The sequence below is a fragment of the Giraffa tippelskirchi genome, chromosome 4 (genome assembly GCF_054371585.1).
Source record: "Giraffa tippelskirchi isolate mGirTip1 chromosome 4, T2T-mGirTip1v1.2.pri, whole genome shotgun sequence".
Classification (NCBI taxonomy): Eukaryota; Metazoa; Chordata; class Mammalia; order Artiodactyla; family Giraffidae; genus Giraffa; species Giraffa tippelskirchi.
The window spans coordinates 37,367,842-37,389,598 of record NC_137278.1 but is presented as its reverse complement, the minus strand read 5'-3'; the positions used below and the strand labels follow the sequence as shown (position 1 = coordinate 37,389,598).

Sequence of the window (21,757 nt, the reverse complement as noted above, 5' to 3'; positions counted from 1 at the left end):
TTTCTCCCCAAATTGATATACCAGTTTAATGAAATTCTTACCAAAGTTATAGCAGAACATTTTGTAGATATAGATAAGGTTATTCTAAAATTTATGTGAAAAGACAAAAGAATGAGAATAATTAAGAAACAATTTTCAGAAAAAAAAGAAGTAGGAATCAGTCTGATTTCAAGACTTATTATAAAGCTACAGTAATCAAGGCTGCGTGGTGCTGGTGGATGGATAGATACATAGATTAATGGAATAGAACAGAAAAATAGAGAAATGTCTGGAGATCAACCCTCACAAATAAGCCCAACTGATTTTTTACAAGAATACTCAACGAAGGAAAGATCACCTTTTCAACAAATGAACAAACACAAACAATAAAATGAACTTCACCCTAAGTCTCATGCCTTATATAAAGTTAACTCAAAATGGCTCACAGACTTGAATGCAAAATGTAAACACTTACAGAAAAGAGTAAATAAATAAAATCTTCAGGACTGAGAGCCAGGCAGAGTTCTTAGAAGTTACACCAAAAACACAATCCCCCAAAGGAAAAACTAATAAACTGGACTTCATCAAAATCCAAAACAGAACAAACCCAAAAAGGTCTTAGAAATTATAAAGCCTGATATATAAAAAATGCAAGAGGATGGTTGAATATAAGGTTGAGAAAATTTGCTGAAAAGTAGAAGGATAAGACAAAGAAATAAAAAACAGAAGGAAGAAAACAAAAAGTCAGAAAATCAGTTCAGGAGAACTAACATCCAAATACTGGTAGTAAAGGAAGAAAGAAAAGGAAATCATCAAATGAGACAAACTGAAATTCTCCCCATCCAAGGATATGAGTTTGTAGATTAAATGAGACCATCAAACAGCAAACATAATAAATTAAAAAATGCACCCACCAAGATATCAGTTCAGTTCAGTCGCTCAGTCGTGTCCGACTCTTTGCAAACCAAGATATATCATCAATCAATTTTGTAACACTGCAAGCAAAGAAGAATTACAAATTTCTAGGGAGAGAAAATGGGTCACAGCCAAAGGACAAGGTATTAGGATGACTTTGGACTCCCCAAACTCAACAGTGAAGCTAAAATACAGTAGAGCAATGCTTTCAATATCTCAATGATACTATTTCCAATCCAGACTTTTATATGCAAACTATCACATGTGTGAATGTAAAACAAAGATACTTTCAGACCTGCAAGTTATCAAAAACTGACCTACAACACATCAGGAAGCTCCTGGAAGACAAGTTCCACCAAAAGGAGAAAGCAGAGTGAAAAGAGGAGGCGACAAATCTGACAAGAAAGAGAAGCAAAAAGAATGGCTAGAAAATTCCAAGATAAGACAGTAAACTGTCCTAGAGAGCAACCAACTCAGATTTCATCAAGTCTGAAGACTGACAGAGATTTCCTCAAGAAGATAAAACAGAACACTGAATGTGTTCAAAAGTATTTTAAAAAGGATTTAAACAACTTGGGGGAGAGTCTGAAATTGTGCAAAAGCACACAGAAAACTGAGATTTAAAAAACCTAAAAAAACAAAGAAAAAAGACAATGATTAATTCCAGTGGGGAGAAAAAAAAAGAAAGGAATAGTCATCATAGTCCACTTAGAAGATTTGGCAAAAATAATGTTTTCTTACATAATAATGTAAAAACTAATATTAACATAACTGACAGATTGCCAAACTTATGGCTATTTTGGAAGAATGGGAATGAGAATAATGAAAGTATTTGGAGAGAAGGGCATGTAGGGAATGAAAGAAAGCTAACTTTTACTTTCCATAGTATGTATTGCCTAAAATGGAGGTGGGGGGAAGAACAATTAGCAATATCAGCTTGTTACTTAGAAATATATCAAATGAATCCACTAAAAGTGGTGGCCTCTGGGACCTTGCAATGGCACAGGAGGACCCCTCAGGGAATTGCTTGATGTTTTTTGTAATAAGCTTACTCCAATTATTTGAGTGTTCAAGTTTTGGGAAAATATAAACTAAAAAACCAAATTCTCATTGCTAATACATGGCTGCCCCAGAATGTGAACCATATAATTTAATTCCAAATCAGGTCCATTCATTTATGAGCTCCTAAGGGGCCCACGACTTCTAGTTCCTTTACTCCAACACCTGCCCAGCACAAAATAAGCCCTCAAACTTCTTTCTGAATGAGTGGGAGAAAGTTAAAGAGTGGGATTAACTCTAACACCTGAAAATGAATGAGAAAGGCATTTTGGGCAGAGGAGAGAGCAGAAGCAAAGAGGGGAAGTGAAGTGTGACAGCTGAGCAAGGAAGAGGGGAGGTGGGGGGAGGAGGAACAGCACCCAGAAAACACTGGGTGGAGAAAGGGAAACAGAGTGAGCATGGCTGTTGGGAGCCGAGTGGCAGGGAAGTGGGAGGACACTGGTGCTTGAGGACAGATCTGCATGGCCCTGACTATATGTATATCAGCCTTGGCGGGGTTTTTTGCTTGCTTTGCAATGATGACAGCAACATTTATTTCTGTCACCAGTTTCTTCCCAAATAGTTTCATCTTTCTGGAATCTACATATTATTACCAGGCTCTCTAAAATCCTGGGCTGTACAACTTGTTACTCTACAAGTAGCCACTGAAAGGGCAATCGCACAAGGGCAAGTAAAGCCTGGGGGAATGCCCACGATCCCACTCTCACCCATTTTCTGGACCTCTTTCTTAATGCTCTTACCAAGAGCATTAAAATGCAGGGCACAAAGGAGCCATCACCCCTAGGTGACATGTGCATCTGCTATGATCATTATTCATATATTCATTTCATCCAAAGTTTAAGTAGCTCCTTTATGTTAGGCAATGTACAGGAATACAAAGTCTCTGGTTTTAAATAACATACTTTCTAAGTTACTTATAAAATAACATGATACGGAACATAACTGACACAAACAAAAGTACTGAGGAAACACAAAGGCATAAGAAAGGACTACCCAAGTATCTTAAATGTGTAATGTCAAACAGAAGTGAAAGAAAGCGAATACTCCAAAAAACTCCCATATACGCATCACCCTGCTGGTGCAACAATCAGTTCATTGCCAATCTTGTTTCTCTTCTAAACCCACTCATTTAATTTCAAGAAATCACATTATTTCATCCACAAATATTTCATCAAATATCTAACAGATGGGGTCTCTTTCTTTAAACACAAAAGGAACCTAAATCCTGAAAACTGAGGTTTTTAAGAAGTGAGATATAATTAATATATAAAAGGCACAGATTTTAAGGTGCCCAACTGAGTTCTGACAATTGTGCAGCCATAACCACTACCCAAAACAAGATACAGAACAATGACCGTGGCCCAGAAAGTTGCCATGTACCCCTTTCTAGTGAATTTCTCACAACCAGATAGCCACTTTCTGATCTCTATTACCATGGGTCGCTTTTGCTTATTCTTAACCTTCTATAAATGGAATCAGAGTATGTATGAGTAAGTATTTCTAGGCAAAAAAAAAAGAAAAAGGAGAAGCATTCTCGGGGGAAGGACAACATGGACAAAATACAAAGGTGTGGAAGGCTATGTTCACAGAATAATGAAGGACTTGAGAGGGTTGAAAACTAGGACTGGTAGCTGATAGATGATAAGACTACAAGAAGAGGTTCGTTGGCAACCTCAGATCTCTGTAGCTATTAATAATTCTGGGAACCAAGCTGTTAAGTACATTTTGCCCAGTACCTCAAACTATTTCTCTGACCTGAAAATTGGTCAGTTCTCTCAATATGCTTCTACTCCTCAACTCTCCAGCTGAGAATGACTGAGGCAGGAGCAACATCCTATGCCCCTTGGCTGTTCACTCCCATCTTGGGCGAGGCCTCATTGTCATCTCAGAGAAGGAAAGAAGCACCCCCCGGGGCTTTCTTATGAGAGGGCATAGTCCCTCCCTGACATTTGAACAAGTGAGCCCAAGTCTGATGGGCAGCCTTACCATTATCTGGATTTCTCTCTTGCACACTTGCAGATCATGCTCGTTGTTGACAAACATGCGTTTCAAGGCACATTTCATTCCATTGCTTGTCCTCACCAGAAACACGATGGCAAATCCACCTGGGAGAGAAGCACACACACAAGCTCTTGTAAGTCATGTTGTAGAAGTCAGTCGAATGACCATGTGGCTGCAGGCTGCTGATGTCATTGCTGATGGTTCTGATGCCATCGTCAGCTAGGCTTAGGGCTGGTCTGGCACAGAATGCATTCTTAAGATTCTGGGACTCAGAGGTATTATTTGTGGGATAGGGTAGCAAGAATCAGAAAAACTGTTTCTGAACTCCTATCTAAAAAAAAAACAAAAAAACAGGAGAACAATAATAGATAAACAGATGAATGAACAGATGAAAAAAAAGAACCAACTACATTTCAACTGCTCTCCTGGGCACTCTGCTGCTGCTGCTGCTGCTAAGTCGCTTCAGTCGTGTCCGACTCTGTGTGACCCTGTAGACGGCAGCCCACCAGGCTCCCCCGTCCCTGGGATTTTCATTAAAAGAGATTACTATAACTCTAACAGAAATCCTTCAATGCTCTGAACAGGTTATACCTTGGTGTTCCACAAATTCTTAGAACCCCTAACCTTGACCTCACTCTTCAAACACTGTCAGAGACCTTCAGTGCCACTGTTAAAAAGAGTTTGGGTAGATGCTGCTAAGTCGCTTCAGTCGTGTCCGACTCTGTGCAACCCCATAGACGGCAGCCCACCAGGCTCCGCCATCCCTGGGATTCTCCAGGCAAGAACACTGGAGTGGGTTGCCATTTCCTTCTCCAGTGCATGAAAGGGAAAAGTGAAAGTGAAGCAGCTCAGTCTTGTCCGACTCTTCGCGACCCCACGGACTACAGCCTACCAGGCTCCTCCATCCATGGGATTTTGCAGGCAAGAGTACTGGAGGGGGGTGCCGTTGCCTTCTCCGTTGGGTAGATAAGGTGCAGCAAAGCTATCAAAGGTGAAGGCTTTGGGATAAGCAGCAGTTATATCAGACACTTAGTTTATCTGCCTACTCACACACCTGCATTAATTTAGCTTGTACTACCCTGCGCATTGACCCTGGGTACTGAAAAAAACTGCTAGGCTGTTCTTTGCTGAGCTACTAGGGAAGCCCTCTTTGCATGGAGGTGATGACTAATTGGATGGAGCTGAACACAGAGAGAAGTCAGCAGTACAGGAACTTGAGCTGGGGTTATGGCATAGTCCTGGGGTGAGACAGGGCAATTAGTAGTGATTATAGAGACCTCAGACCTGTGATATAAGACCTGGGTCCCAACCATTCCACTCGTAATCCTCGAAGACCCAGTAGCCCTCCAGCAGCTGTCTGTCAATGTTCACAGTATTTCCTATTGTATCTTTATAATAACTGTTATTTTTCAAATTAACTTGAGTAGGATTCTGTTCTATGCAACCAAAGAGAGCTTTAACCATACAGCATTGTTGCATTTTTTCATAAAGCACACACATAATTCTGTGTTAAAAAAATTTTGAACAAATGTTCCAAATGTGCATTTTGATAATGATTTAGCAGAGACTGCATGTTTGTATATTTCCTGTCATTGTGTTCTTCAGTACTCAGATAAACACTAAAATTTACCATCCAGTCTTTCATTTCAGCTGTCATCTCTCTAATCTTTGTACCTCAATAACATTTTTCATTTTCTTATAATAAAGTTCACTCATACTGCTCAACTGTCGATTTAATTCTACAATTTTGAGTACTTACCATAAAAGATTTTTAAAACCCTAGCACGCATCAACAATAGATAGAAGTCTAACACACATGCAAAAGAATGCAATTCTAAGATGCATATTTTTACATTTTAATTTTTAGGATCAGAATTTTCTTGTAATAAATACGCACATTTAGTGCAGTAGTATTTGTCTTCCCTTTCCCCCTCAAGAGCCATTAAATTCATGATGTGTCTTATAAGCAATTAAACTTGGAGAAAATGATAGTATTAATATAAATGATAAATTATAAAATTTCTATGCATAATCATAATTGTTTTGTGAACAATACAAGTGGGTATTCCTTTTACAGATTTTGAATTTCTCTTTAAATCACAGAACTGCAGACTTTGCACCAGCCGTGCTTCTGTGCTGTGCTCAGTTAGTTGCTCAGTCATGTCTGACTCTCTGCAACCCCATGGACTGTAGCCTGCCAGGTTTCTCTGTCCATGGGATTTTCCCAGCAAGAACACCAGAGTGGGTTGCCATTTCCTTCTTCAAGCAGTGCTGCTACAGTGTTAAGTCTTAGCATTTTGCTTTATGGGGGGAGGAACCACATTTTTAGGACCCAATGGCTAGTTACGGGCAGAACCTGGGCCAGTATTATTGTCCTAATTATCTAAAAAAATGTTCTTTCCACTTAGTGAAAACTGTGCAATACTCATTTAGATCACAAGGAGACACCTGACAGTGCTGCAGAACAGAAGCTGGGAATGACTAGTTCCCACAGTTCTGTGACACGTGGCACCACTAAAGGACAAGATGAGCCTAGAGGAGCAGGTTGGTGAAGTGACAATTCAAGATAACTGCCACCAGGTGGGAGCAGCGCAGCTTTCTCCACCAGGCAGCAAGATGACACTTCTAGACAGGACTGGAGAAACGGTTCCGGGGCCTATGGCAGGATCCAGTCAAGCATAACTGGTTGAGAAATGCCAGTCCAGACTCTCAAAGTCTATGACCAACATTAATCTACAAAGAAATGAGCCACTATGCTTCCCACAAACAGAACCACATTTTAGGCATCTATGGCTTACTTGCAGGCACATGCTGCATGCTAAGTCGCTTCAGTCGTGTCTGACCCTTGAAGACCCTAAGAACTGTAGCCCGCCAGGTTCCTCTGTCCATGGGATTTCCCAGGTAAGAACAATGGAGTGGGTTGCCATGCCCTCCTCCAGGGAATCTTCCCAACCCAGGGATCAAACCCGCATGTCTTATGTCTCCTGCATTGGCAGGTGGGTTCTTTACCACTAGCGCCACATGGGCACTTGCAGGTAAGAAGCATTTAAATCAGGGCTTAAAAACCAAAACAGAAATAATATTGTAACAAGGACAATAAAGACTTAAAAAATGATCCACATCGAAAAAAAAAAAAAAATCTTAGAAAAAATCGAAGCCTGATAGGATCTGTCAGTTTAAAGATGCTAGTCACTCTCATCACATGGCTGACGGAGAGGAGTATAAATTTCAGGTAGAGAGCAAACAGCACGACTCTTCTCCACCACAGGCCCACATCCGCCACACGTATCAGGGTGAGAAGAGGCTCGGCCACAGCTGAAGAGGGTACGGGGATTACAGAAGGCAGCTATCCGGCTTCAAGAGAGGTGCTTACCTAAGACTGAATTGCATCCCTACATCTTGATTAAATGGAAAAGTCTAAAGCTGAGCTGGGGAGAGTTTGCACAGAGGGAAGAAAAGCTAACATTCAGCAGAGCCCGTGCCAGTCTGCCCACAGGAGTCTGTGCCAATTGCTCTGCCTACTGGCATTTTTTAAAACACTAAGATAATCTTCAAGATTTTGCTGAAATCCATTTCTTGGGAAAATTTGTGAATATACTGCATCGTAACAGGAAAAAGGGTCTGACCCATTATGTGAGGTAAGGGAAAGAGGCAGGACAGGATAACTTTGACTCACTTTTACCAATTCATTTTAAATGCAGAAATATTTTTTTTTTTTTTATTTCCACAAAGAAACATGCTTTCTCCCACTTTCCCTAAAATACACAGTACTCTTGGCCTCACTTTCTCCCTCTAATTTCTGATGATGCAGATGAGTACTTTCCACTCACTATATGAATTAGAGGTTTTGTGTTTGGTTCCCCTCTGCATCCTAGAACAGTGCTTGATACATAGTGAGTCCTCAAAAATGAATTAACTTTCCTCTTAATGAGGAGAGATTAGAAAAGACTACAGAGAGTGGTGGAGATTCTGGCAAACCAAAGTATATGGCCCATGTAAAGGAGCAGCTACTATACAGCTCAAGCTAATTATTGCCCTGTACCAATGCAAGAGATGAGAGACTCGGGTTCGATCCCTGGGTGGGGAATCCCCTGGAGAAGAAAATGGCAACCCACTCCAGTATTCTTGCCTGAAAAATCCCATGGACAGAGGAGCCTGGTGGGCTACAGTCTATGGGGTGTCTAACAGCTGGACAGGACTGAGCAACTGAGCACACACACACACACAGAGAAATATGGACCCTGTTCTAATACCAACACTTGGTTTTATTGGTCTTCCTATGTTAGCCATTCTATTGAGTGTGCAGTGATATTTAATTGTGATTTTAATTTGCATTTCCCAATAGATCGCTCACCTTTTAAATTCAGGATTACCTGCTTCCTACCACTGTCCTGATAAAAGGCTTTAATGAGCACAGTATCAACGAGTCACCAATGAAATTACTGAGATAACTTGGACTTCTACCTCTCAAGCAAAGATGACAGAAATGGCTATCTATCTCTGAGGGAAAAAAGGAAAGTGAGAATTTGTAATACACGAAAGAAAAAGTGAAAGTGTAGTCGCTCAGTCGTGTCCAACTATTTGTGACCCCCTGGACTCTAGCCTGCCAGGCTCCTCTGTCCATGGGATTCTTCAGGCAGGAATACTGGAGTGGGTTGCCATTCCCTTCTCCAGGGGATCTTCCTGACCCAGGGATTGAACCCAGGTCTTCCGCACTGCAGGCAGATTCTTTACCATCTGAGCCATCAGAGAAGCCCTTTGTAATACAAAGAGAGGGGATTATATAATTTCTAAAATCTTGTTCAACTTTGACATCAACAGGAGATCATGGTCATCAACATCATTATCTGGACTGAAATCTTTTAAACAGAACCTCCTCAAGGAGCCGGATCATGCTATTCAACACTGGCAATGGGGCTTTTGAAGTTAACTGTAGTACTGCTCCTGGCTTTATCTCAAATAAGCAATCATGCTAGGTGGTACCAGGATCTGGGGGCTGTTCTGAATGAATCAAGACACCAGTGACTCCACTTAGCAAGGATGAGTGAGGGATGGGGAGGGAAGGTGGGTGAGAAGAGAAGGAAACCGCCAAACTGATGATGATCTGAGCAGTGATACACACAGAGATAGGGAACAGCTGGGCAGACAATGAGAATGATTAGACCGTGAGACAAAGAAGCCCATCATGGTGCTGAGACAGGGTTTCTGGATTTGCTGCCAAAGAGGTTTTTGGTGGATATTTAGAAATCGAGCCTGGAGTCTGGGTTACCAACATCTGCGGCTTGCTTATTTCCTGCAGGTAAAAGGAAACTTCATTCCCTGTCATGGGTCCCATCCACACCTTGAGGAATGGCTTCCACGTGTGTGAGAGGAAAGGAAACAGAGACCAGAGCCACAGGAAACTAACACGAGGGAGACTTCACCCAGACCCACGCTCTGCTCACGCCCTCCACTTCTCCACCCTACGTGTTCTGTGCTTCTCTTTCAAAATAAGGTTTAACCCAATGACTGTTGTTTACTTAATGCAGTTTCTCTTGGAACTAACAGAAAGCTAGCATAAAATAAAACAGCTTTCTGAAGCTTCACAAAAGCATCAGAGAGAGGACTTCCCTGGTGGCGCAGTGGATAAGAATCCGCCTGCCAGTGCAGGGGAGCCAGCTTTAATCCCTGGTCTAGGAGGATTCCATATGCCTCCAAAGAGCTGAGCCCATGCCACAGCTACTGAAGCCCACGTGCCCAGAGCCCGTGCCCCACAACAAGAGAAGCTACCGAAATGAGAAGTCCACCCACCGCCCCTGAAGAGTAGCCCCTTACCCCGAAACTAGAGAAAGCCCACGCCCTGCCACGAAGATCCAGCACAGCCAAAAATTAATTAATTAACAAACAATAATCAGCAAGTGAATCCAGTTAAAGTGGTATTTACCCAGGAGATATAAAAGAAAGGACAACACTGGATAAGTTACTGGATCGCTTTGGTCTCCCTTTCCTCAACTGCAGAAATTAAGACCAAATTAGTGGTATTTAAATAAATGGGTCCCTCGGAGACCTAGGATGACAGGAGATGCTGCAGTGGCTTTACACACAGCTTCCTTTGATCTGCTGAATATTCATTCTGACAAAGATGCCAGAAAAAAGGGGGGAAACTCTGCTTTAAGGGAGAAAAAAAAAACCCAAAGAATATTCTGTAGCCCTATATAAAGGTAAGGAGTACAGCACTGAGTCACGCAAACGGCCTTTACCTACAAGCCTACCACTGACACATATGTGCACAGGCAGCTTGCAGAGGTGGGGGTGGGGGCAGGGCCACCGGGTCCACTCTACACTGAGACTGTGGAGTATTTCTGTGGAGTCCAGCAGGTTAGGTTCAAACCCCGGCTCAGGAAAGCCACGGTCTCCCTGAGGCCCTGTCCTTTCACCTTTCAAGGGTGGCTGAGATTCACCTCTTAGCTTTGGGGAGGACCGAATGATAGGTGAGACACCATCATATCCACAGGAGGGATATGATGAATACAGGTGGTCTGGCCTCACCTCCTCCCCACCCAAATCCTCTGTATTTATGGTAGATACAGGTGGTATCTAAATGAATGTCGTTCAAGTTCTAAATCTGGAGTATCTTCTTGAGATAAAGGGCATAAACTCAAATACCTACAGGGGCCAGACAGACCATCTAAAGCAGGGAGGCAGTGCAGGCATAACAAAGTGTACAGAGGGAGCCTGCTGATGGCAGATCATGAGCAGGGGCGGACCCAGGCAAACCAGAAAGGGCACACCCGGCTCAGGAGGCGGCTGCTTCTCAGTGAAGGCCAGCTGTTGCCATGGAGGAATGTGGGCTGAGGGCTGCCAAGTTTTTTGATTTCCAAAAGAAGCTCGATTTTTAGGAGAAATCTCCTGATTTTTAAATCCTGGCTACAACTGTAGAAAAGCTCTTCACCCCTGTGCAAGTCAAGGAAACCCATTTCCAGGCTAGGACTGAACAAGACAGCCCAACTTCGACTTTTACGAGAGTCCTGAGAAGTAGCGGGACATGTATGACCAATTCGACTTGACCAGCTGGGCAACTGAGGCACAGAGAAAAGCCCAAGTGGCTTCCCAGTGCTGCCACCTAGAGGCAGGGCCAGAGGGCGGCAATCCAGGCACACCAATTCCTGGCCCTGACCTTGGTCCACTCTCCTCCGCTGCTGACTCTCCCTCCCCAAAGCACACAGCAGACCCTACAGGACACCTCCATTACCAGGGAAGGTATGGGAAAAGACACGGCGAAAGGCAAGGGACCTGCCCAGGGCTTGGCCTCCCTTGCCGGCCTGGTGGGAGGGAGAACTTGGGTGCAGTGTCTGCGAGCTCCCGCAGGGAGTGATGACCAAGAGGCTGACAAACACTCATCCACAACTGATTCACATTTTGCCACAAGTTTCAGAAGGCACGAAAGTTTTCTAAACTCTAGAACAGATGGCAAGGAGCACAGCAAAGATTCTGCAGGAGAAAAGGTCAATCTGCAGCATTTGTCAACACTGATTTCAGAGGGGACTTGGAGTTTGTTTTTTGAACGTTAACCTCGCCTCACTTGCCTCAAATTAAAAATCACCATGTGCCAGCTTCCTTCTGGGGAACGTGTCAAAGCAGTCCCTTCCCCAGGCAGAAAGAACACTCAGATGGGGGACGACTGGAGGTTCTCAACTTCCTCTCTCCTCATCGGGAGCTGTGGGCACATTCAGACACTGGCAAACTCTGGCAGTGGTCCAGAAACATCAACAGAACCCCATCACGGCCACAGCCCAGGTTGAACACGGGGCAGCTGGCAGCTGGCTCTTCCTTTCTAGGACTGTAACAACTGGGGAGCATCTGCAGTTCAGGGGTTCTCTCTAGGGAAAATTCTCCTGCATCCCCCCAAAACTGCCAGAGAAGGTACCTGCCTGCCTGGAACAAAAGGTCAGAGTTTAAGAAATTAGGAGGAGGGATAGTTAAGGAGTTTGGGGTGAACATGTATACACTGCTACATCTAAAACAGATAACCAACAAGGACCTACTGTATACAGCACAGGGAGCTCTGCTCAATGTTATGTGACAGCCTGGGTGGGAAGGGAGTTCTGGGGAGAGTGGATACATGTATATGTATGGCTGAGTCCCTTTGCTGCTCACCTGAAACCATCACAGCATTGTTAATCGGCTATTCTCCAATATAAAATGAAAAGTTTAAAAAAGAAAGAAAGAAATCAGGTTGGCTCACACACAGCAGAGGCTTGTGAATTACTGCATGTAAAACCAGAGCACACTGGGCCTGGACTGTCACCACTGGAGATCGACCAGACGAGGGCCTTTCCCAGAGCCACCCGGCCCACCTTGTCGGAACTGTTTCCATGGCATTAGCTGTCTAGCAAATGCAGAAATGGTCAGAGACATCAGCAGGGCCGAGGTCTTTGTTCATTGATATCCCCAGGTCACGCTGAGCCATTTTCTCCTCTCTATACTACAAGCCAGGGTGATCTTATAAAAACAGAAATTGAGTATCATTCTCCTGTTTGAAAATCCACAGTGGCTTCAGGCCCTCCTTAGAAGGAAACTCCAAATGCTGACATGGCCCGCAAAGCACCCCATGATATGATGTGAGATCTCTCTGCAGCCTCATTCATATCACAGCCTCTCACTGCTCACTCTGTTCCAGCCACGATTGCCTGTTTTCTTCCCACACATTGCTTGTGCTCCACGCTACCTAAAGATGGCTATGCATATCCCTCCCTCTGCCCTATTCACCTCATTCCTGGCCTGAGCAGCTCCCACGAGCCATCCTTCATGTTTCAGGCTTGATGTCACCTCCCTGATGAACCTCCCCTGATTGTCCCAGTCCCCACTCCCTTCCTCTTCTGATCAGGTTACATACCTTGTTATACACACACCCTCCTCTTTTCCTTCCGAACACATCAGGAGCATAATTCAATACTTAGGTAGGTAATTCCTGGTTTGATGGCTTCTTTCCCTGAACCCTGTAAACTGCACAAGGACAAGGATGACGACTATCTCACTGTGGCCTGTGCCATGAAGCACAGTGCCCCCTGCATAAACAGTCCTCAGGTGTCTGCCTAGCACCCTAAGGATACTAACAAAAACAAGCAAACAAAACCAAAAAACCCACACCACACCAAACGGAGACACACTACACAGTGCCGGCTTTTCAGGAGGTTAGAATCTAGCAAGGGGAAGAAGGGACACATTTTGAAAAGGTCTGCGGATGATGAGGCAGCCCATCCACAGAGCAAAACCCGAGTGCACGGCCCAGCACAATAATGGGTCCTCTGAGACAAAGCCCACTGGATGGTATTCTGGGGTAACAAGCACAGGTGCAATCTCTACAGAAACCTCTGCACTGTCAGAGGGCCACTTGTTCCACGAGTGATTCCTTCTTTTAAAAAGAACACTTGAGCTGAAAAGAACAACCCTCTTCAGTTGAGAAGGAAAAGAAATCAAAACCCCCGTGCCCACTGCTGCCTCATCCCTCACCTGAAGGAGTGAAGAGCCTCTTGGGCAGGAATTGTCTTGCCTCTGCCTTCCCTCAAGCTACTGGTGCCAGCAATCTTCTAGTAAATGATGTGCAAACCTGGAGAGCAGCTGGGACCGGCCAGAGGGCAGATCCGTGCCCAGGTTCATCAGCCCCCACCACAGACACCCAAGCCCCACCTCGAATTATTTACACCAACACTTTGTTTTTTAATGTTTATTTTTGGCCGCCTTGGGTCTCAGCTGCACCGTGCAGGCTCTTCACTGCAGGGCGCAGACTCCAGAGCGTGTGGCGCGGTGCAGGAGCTCTCTAGTCAAGACATGCGGGCTTAGCGGCCCTGAGGCATATGGGATTTTAGTTCCCCAACCAGGGATCAAAGCAGCATCCCCTGCATTGCAAGGTGGATTCTTAACCACTGGACCACCAAGGAGGTCCCTCCACCAACACTCCACATGTGTTACTCGTCCACTTTCTCCAGAGAACTGCAAAGCCAAAGTTTGGCTGACATTCTTTCAGCTTCCAACTGTTAATTCCAGAGCATTCCACTCTAACTTCATGCTTCAAAGCTTATTTCAGTTTCTGCACTTTGTGCTTTCGGAGTAAGATCAGGTTAACCAGCTCTGTTCCAGAAAGAGCATTTTCTATTGTGGTGATTTGAGCTCAGCAGCCAGGCTAAGCTGTGTCTTTTGTTCTCCTGGGACAGGCACTGACATCAAAAGTACATAATAGAAGAGTTTTCAATTCTTTAGGTTTCATTAGAACTGATTTTCAAACACATCTGCTTTGTCCAGGTCACCCTAATCTCCTCCGACCCTCCTGGTTATGAGGGAGACAAGTCCCCAACCTGGAAAGCAGGGTGACATTCTCTCAGTTCCCAACAGTTAATCGCAGCCCATTCCAACTTCATTTCACGCTAAAGCCTTTTTTCTGAAGTTCAGGATATCTGACTGGACTACCCACCACCGTCCACCAGCTCCCAGGTCATGCCCCCTTCCCCAGCACCTGTGTACCAGCTCCCAATCTCCTTCCCACCCCAACTCTCACCATTACCCGAGTCTTAACAATTCTATCCCCTAAATCTCTCTGGAATTTACACTGCTCTTTCACCCCTGACGCTCCTTCATACTCTTCTCTTTTCCTATCGGAACTAAAATAGAGTTCTAAGTGTCATGCTTTGGATCTCTTTTCATTCTTAAATTCGTATCTAAAAACTCCTCTTAAAAGGATTCATTAACTTCCCAAAGTCAGAATAAAGACCAACTTCCTGAACGCAGCAGTATGCTAAGAACCTTTATATTTCCCCCCATTTTATTGTGAAGAATTTCAAACACATAGCAAAATCAAAAAGATCATACTGAGAGCCTCCATATGCTCACCACCTAGAGTCTACAATTGTTAACATTTTGCTACACTTGTTTTATCACATATTTATCATCCATCTATGTAATCATCAACTCATATTTTTGATGCATTTCCAAGAAAGGTGTAGACCTTGGTGCACCTCACCCTAAACACTTCAGCATATCTTTAACTACTGTTCAGAATTTACAGTTCTTTTGGAGGGGCTGGGTAGAAATAAAATCTATCTACAGAGAAATGTACAAATCTTAAGTATATTAATGGATACGTGTTGATGAATGCACAGTCAAGTAACCCAAACCCTAACAAGATATAAAACCTTTCAATCACAGAAAGTTCTCTCAACCCCCTCCCAGACAATCCCACCCTCATATCCCCCCTGGATGCAATCTACTTCTAGTTTTATCAGCTTTAAATCTTCATATAAATGGAATCATACAGTATGTGCTTTTTTGTGTAAGGATCTTTTATTTAACATAATAGTTTATATTGGTATCAGCAGTTTGTTGCTCTTATTGTTGACCTATGTATCCTTTCTCTTACTGATAGACATTTGGGTTATTTCAAATGTGGAGCTATTATGAACAAAACTGTAAACACATTCTTTTACAAATCTTTTTGTGTTATATGCTTTTATTTTTCTTGGGTAAATACGTAATGGTAACCCACTCCAGTATCCTTGCCTGGAGAATCCCATGGACAGAGGAGCGTGGCAGGCTACAGTCCACGGGGTCGAAAGCGTCGCACACAAGTTAGCGACTAAAACAAACAAGAGTATAAGTGCTATGCCACTGAGTGGGTATGTATTTAATTTTAGAAGAAACTGCCAGACCTTTTCCCAAAGTGGTTGTATCAGTTTACACTCCCACCAACAAAATATGCTCTAGACCTTGGTAACCTGAATACTTCCTGTCCTCGCCCAGAATCTATCTTCCCCTGCTCTCCTCTACCACCAACCTTTCAGAGCCAGAACTTTTTTGCTGCATCTCATTCCTGCGGAGAACATTCTGACCCAATCCTCTGCTGGATAAAAGGAGTTTAACATTGCTAAAATAACACCTCTTCCATGAAGTCTTCCCTTTCCCTGATAATTGTCCCCCTGGCTGTTTTTTTTTTTAATTAGAGGATAATTACTTTATCCCCCTGGCTTTCATTATCACACATTTGGCCTATACTTTTACTGCTGTACTCAGCACAGTGCGTTGTGACCTCCTGTGACATGTTCATCTCCCTATGAGACAGGCTAAAGCAAAGAAGGAACCACTTTTTTCTGCCTTGGCAGAAAGACCTGTTATGTCATCATAGTACTTTATTACATATTATATGATACTTTATATTTTTTCATAAAGTGTACTATGTATACTTTAAGGTTATCATTAAACACCGCTTTCAGGACTTTGAATACTATGCAAGTGTACGAACAACATTCCACATTATTCTCTAGGCGGGGCACTTGAGAAATGAGTCACCAAAGAAAATTAAAATGGCAAGAAGAGCTTCTTGTTTCTCCTGGAGTCCTCAGGGCTAGCATGGTGTTTGGTATGTTTGCTGCTGCTGTTCTTGTTGAGTCACCAAGTTGTGTTCGACTCTTTTGTGAGCCTCTGCCTATGGGATTTCCCAGGCAAGAATACTGGAGCGGGTTGCCATTTCCTTCTCCAGAGGATCTTCCTGACCCAGGGATCGAATCTGCATCTCCTACACTGGCAGGTGGATTCTTTACCACTAGCCACCAGGGAAGCCCATTTGGTACACAGTAGATGATTAATAGATATTTCATAAATTAATAGCAATGTGAGAATGCTACTTCCCTGCTGATAATACTCCTCTAGCCCCAACCACCTACAAAATGAAATCCTACCCTTAATGTAGCAGATGAGGCCCATGAGAGTCTGGAGCCCACTCAGAGCTGAGGGCCTGGACGGTGTCCTCAGTGCCTCGGTGCTTTTTGCTCATGTTCTGTATCTGGAATACCTGCCTTCTCTTTAATTAGTAAACGAGTAGCTGTAAGTTCAACTGCAACTCAAACCTGAGCTTCTATGTGAACTGTGACCTAAAAGAATGCCCATCCCTGCCTTATTTTCTAACCCTGATTACATCCCACTTGTCTGCAAACCAGTCTTTGAGGAGGACTATAATCTTTCTCTCAAAGGGCAAAGATTTTACTTTTATCTTATCCACTGTGGGAAACACACTGGCCTAGCTTACCATACGCTCTACCCCATGCTGAAATGATGATCAGATACATTACATCAGATGGCTGCCTCCTCCTGGCCATTGCTACCTGGACCAGGAGCAGGTAGCAGCCATACCTTCTCTCTTGAGAATCTGAGTACCAACTTAGGAACCGGAATCAAGACAGTGTAGGACAACCATGCGGACCAGGCTGGTAGTTACTGTCAGTCATATACAGGCTCACAAATAAGCAGAGAAGAGTGTTTTGTCAAAAAAAGGGGGGGGGGGGCAAGACATCAGAGCAGACACTTGGAAGAAACTGAAATTTGAGACTATGAGGCTCCAAGAGGAGGGAGATGGGCAGAGAGACACCTGATAACTTTTCAATACTCAAAAAATCCAGCTTCACTTCCTGCTGCTGGGTTCTGGAAGGTTCCTTTATATTTATTCAATGCATTCCTTTTGACTTAACTCTAATTTGAATTAAATTTCTGTTCCTGCAACCCAATGACCCTAAGACACCTTGCACCAGTATGTTTATAAAATACATAAGCTCTGATACAATCTAAATTTTAATAATTTTAACCACACAGTTTCCTTTAATAGAAAGCATCCAGAACAGAGTGTTAGAACAGTGTATTAAAAATTATACTTGAAGAGTGAGAATTCTTAAGTTAAAAACTACATTTAGAGATTTCCCTGGTGGTCCAGTGAGCAAGACTCCATGCTTCCAGTGCAGAGGGCCTGGGTTCGATTCCTGGTCAAGGAACTAGATCCCACATGCCACAACTAAGAGTTCATATGCTGCAACTATGACCAATACAGTAAAATAAATAAATACTTTAAAAAACAAACAAAAAACTAGGTTTACATTAAAACAGAAGCTGCATTAATATACAAAGCTCTACATAAGAAAAGGATGAAAATCCATCTGGGAAAGGGCAGATACAGGGCACCTGAACAAGGGAGATGGTCTGTGCTGCAGACTTTCTTGAGCTCAAAGACCAAGGTTAGGGAGTTGGGGAGATAAGACCCCCAGTACTCAAAGCGCTCATTACTTGGGGAGGCCGAGAAGATGGTTTTTACCAGAGATCATCAGAAAGCAATCATAAAGAAGAGAATTTAGTTCTCAGACAGAGTGGGGTCCTCAGACTGACAGGGTGGAGTCGTTCACATTAAGTGAGAGAAGAGCTCAGCCATGGACCACCCTGGGGAGGCTTGTCAAGAAGGTAAGTTTCTGCAGGGCCCTGGAGCACCTGGCACGAAACAATGCACTGAATCTATGTGGGGAAACTCCCTCTGCCTTTGGTATAAAGCCAGGGTCGAGATTAAGGTGAGTGGAGTGAGATACCTGCTATAGGTACAAAAAGACAAAGTCAGTATTAATGATTTTTTTCCTTCTGACTCAGGCTGCAGTACAGCTGGGTGCATGCATGCCAAGTCACTTCAGTCGTGTCTGACTCTGTGTGACCCCATGGACTGTAGCCTGCCATGTTCCTCTCTCCATGGGATTCTCCGGGCAGAATACTGGACTGGGCTGCCATCCCCTTCTCCAGGGGACCTTGCTGATCCAAGGATCTTGTCTCCTGAGTTTCTTGCATTGGCAGGCAGGTTCTTTACCATTAGTGCCACCTACAGCTAGGTACAGCACTATTAAACTGATACTGGTTTTATTTTAAATTCTGGTATTTTGTTTACCATGGTTTCTTGCATTCATTTTTTAAAAATATTTATTTATTTGGCTGCATTGGGTCTTAGTTTCAGCATGCAGGATATTTCATCATGGCACATGGATTCTCTAGCTGCAGCGTGGGCTCAGTAGTTAGGGCACTCACGCTCAGTTGCCCCGCACCATGCAGGATCTTAGTTCCCTAACCAGGGATAGAACACATGTCCCCTAGATTGCAAGGCGGATTCTTAACCATTGGACTACCAGGTAAGTCCTTCTTGTATTCATTTTTATCTTTTAAATATTACATTAAAACACTGCTGTTGATGACTAAGTTTTTGGGTGCTCTCTTTAATTCCGCACTGAGGTGAGTGTCTCACCCTAGCCCTGGCCCGACATGAAAATGCTGTCTGTACGTTAGAGAAATCTGCCGGGGCACCATACTGTCCTTCCCTTCTGCCCCAGGGAAGACTTGAGAGCTCAAGACATTCCTCAGCAGGAAAAGAGAAACTTGGTGAGGGACTCCAAAGGAAGTGGGAGCTGGGAAACCCCGCAGCAGAGAAACAGAACTGTGGAGTCAGTTTCTGGCTCTCAGTGGGAACTACAGTGATGCTGCTAAGCTCCAGGGATGGTCAGCTCCCGAGCTCCTTGGCCACAGTTGAGATCAAACTAGACCCGGAAGCCAAACAACATAAAGAAACCAAGCTTCACTGAAGCAGAGACCAAGCCTTAACAGTCCAGACACCAAAATAGCATAAGCTTACCAATTAGATCGATAACGAGCACCAGCTAAAACAGAACAGAGCAATATGGGTTAGGGAGAAAGAGGGGCATCTCAACAAAGGCTTGAAGGAAAAGGCTATGGGGTCAGTACAGAGCAGCCAGAAGCCTGGGAGAAAATATCTGAAGCTTAACTAGGAAAGTGCTCACTCACCTGGGAGCCTGGACAGGCACCAGGAGAAACCAAGGTGTCACAGGGTTCTGAGAGGTTTATGCCCAACAAAGAAGGGAGAGAGATCTGAAGAACAGACCCAGCCAGCCGGGAAGTAAGAGTTCTGGATACCACCCAAGCGTCCAGTTCTGTTAAGGCTACAGTTCAAATAAAGTTGAGGGGGGGGGGAATGAGAGCTGAGTATTCCCCAAGCTATATCAAACAGTCTGAGTTAGACAGCCATACCTTCTGGTAGGAATGTCAGCTGGCATTGCCTGGAAAGCAACGCGGAAACATGTTTAAAAAGCCCAATAGATCTTTTGACTCCAAAATTTCACTTCTGGGAATCTATCCTAGGGAAATATTCTGAAATATTCACAAATTGTGTACAAAAATACTCAAGATGAAAAAAAATTATAGCACAAAAAATGAAAATTACTTAGATGTCCAATAAGAAAAGATTTGGTTAAAAAAGACGAAAGTTTGTTCATATAAGAGAATATTACATAGCCATTAAAATACTGAACATTTTTAATGTTAAAATGTGTACAATATATTCAATAAAAATAAGACACAAAGTTCTGAGTTTATTAAGAACAGCTATGTAAAAATGCATATCTGTAGTGAACAGACTAGAAGAAAATACAACAAAATGCAATGATTAAAAACATGCAAAAAATTTTCTAAGACTGAGTTATCTGGGAGAGATGACATTATAGATGATTACTTTCTTCCTTATCCTTTTATTTTCCAGATTTTCAATAATGACCATATATTACCTTAAATTATTAAAAAAAAAAACAAAAAAAAACCTCTTTTTGTTGTTTATTTTTAAAGAAAAACCTGTGCTGCAAACCCTGGGAGGCATATTAAGAAGGTATTTCCATTCCAAAAAACAACCAACCAATGAATGAAAATCCATGCGGAGAAAATTTCTTCTGCCCCTGGGGTAAAACCAGGACTGGGACTGGGGTGAGTGGAGCGAGGCAACAGCCTGGGGCATGAAATTTATACAAGTGCCCCAAAACGCAATAATCAAGATACATAGCATTTTAATGTATTTTTAAGTGAAAATAATGGCCAAAAAAATCCAGAATGAAAAAAATTTCAATTTTAAATAAAGACAAGATCAGTATTGATTTTTCATTTTGTCTTAAGACTTCAGTATGGCTGGGCACAGGGCTGTTAGTGACTTGTCTGTATTTTAAATTCTGATATTTTGTTGATCCTGACTGGCTAATTTCCTGGGAAATTTTCCTGACCCTCCATGATGGTCAGGGTAGTGAGGTGGAGAAGTCCCTGAGTGCTCTGATGGCGGTACTAAGCAGGAAAAAAGAAGAAAGATGATGGCCTTGAGAGGGAGTAAGTGGTCTTGAGAGGAATCTAGAAGGCCCCATGAACTCTCCCAGGTTTCCCCAGACCACGACTCTAGCTCGACTTCTCTTTTCAGTGACTTTTCATGATTAAAATATATGACTGACACCAACCATAAAAGGAGCATTAGTCCTTAAAGGAATACTATTTTTAAATATTTATATGTTGGCAATTATGCTTGAGCTTCATCGCGATATAAACACATGATACACAAACATTCAAAAAGTGAATGCCAGTGAATTATAAAAATCAACTCAATTAACCATGCTTATGAAAAGTTCTTCAAGGCCTGAGTTCACTTGGTGACAGACAGGCACAAAGACCTAGAAAACAATGGCCTCCGAGTTAAAAAACTCAAGTCATTCACTGACCAGAAGCATCACCACCCTGGACAGCTGGCTGAAAAAACTGCTCTGTTGTTAACACTAATGTCTTCAAAATATGAAAAGAGAGAAACACACGCCACAGCATTACATAGCCAAACACATACAATAAAACATACCACAGCATTAGGGCCACGTGGCCTATGCTCCATCTACCTTTGCATCTTCCATCTACTTGACAGCACATCTGTTTAGGACACATCCAAAAATAGCACAATCGAGATTTAGCTCTGTGCCAAGCATCTTCACATGCACCCACTAATTGCATCCTCATGACAACCCTATGAGGCAGTATTATTATACCCGCCTATCTGATGGGGAACCACAGGCTCACTCCTTAAGCAGGAGAACCTCAATAACCTAGGCATGTGCCCTGTGCCCTGGATCTGTGCCTAGCAGGCCCATTTCCTAAAGCTCACCTACAC

At 43.2% G+C, this 21,757-nt stretch overlaps 1 protein-coding gene across 13 annotated transcripts in view; it reads right to left on the bottom strand.

Annotated features, from left to right (window-relative positions):
* Positions 1 to 21,757, bottom strand: part of AAK1 (AP2 associated kinase 1) — a 167,854-nt gene that overhangs the window by 88,479 nt on the left and 57,618 nt on the right. For all 13 annotated transcript variants that reach the window (XR_014083241.1, XR_014083242.1, XM_081594529.1 and 10 more), the window contains exon 2: positions 3,940 to 4,058. Coding sequence is in view for 11 of the 13 variants with exons in the window: in XM_081594529.1 (XP_081450655.1) it covers positions 3,940 to 4,058 (119 nt within the window). In the remaining 2 variants the exon portion in view is untranslated. The remainder of the gene's footprint in view (positions 1 to 3,939; positions 4,059 to 21,757) is intronic.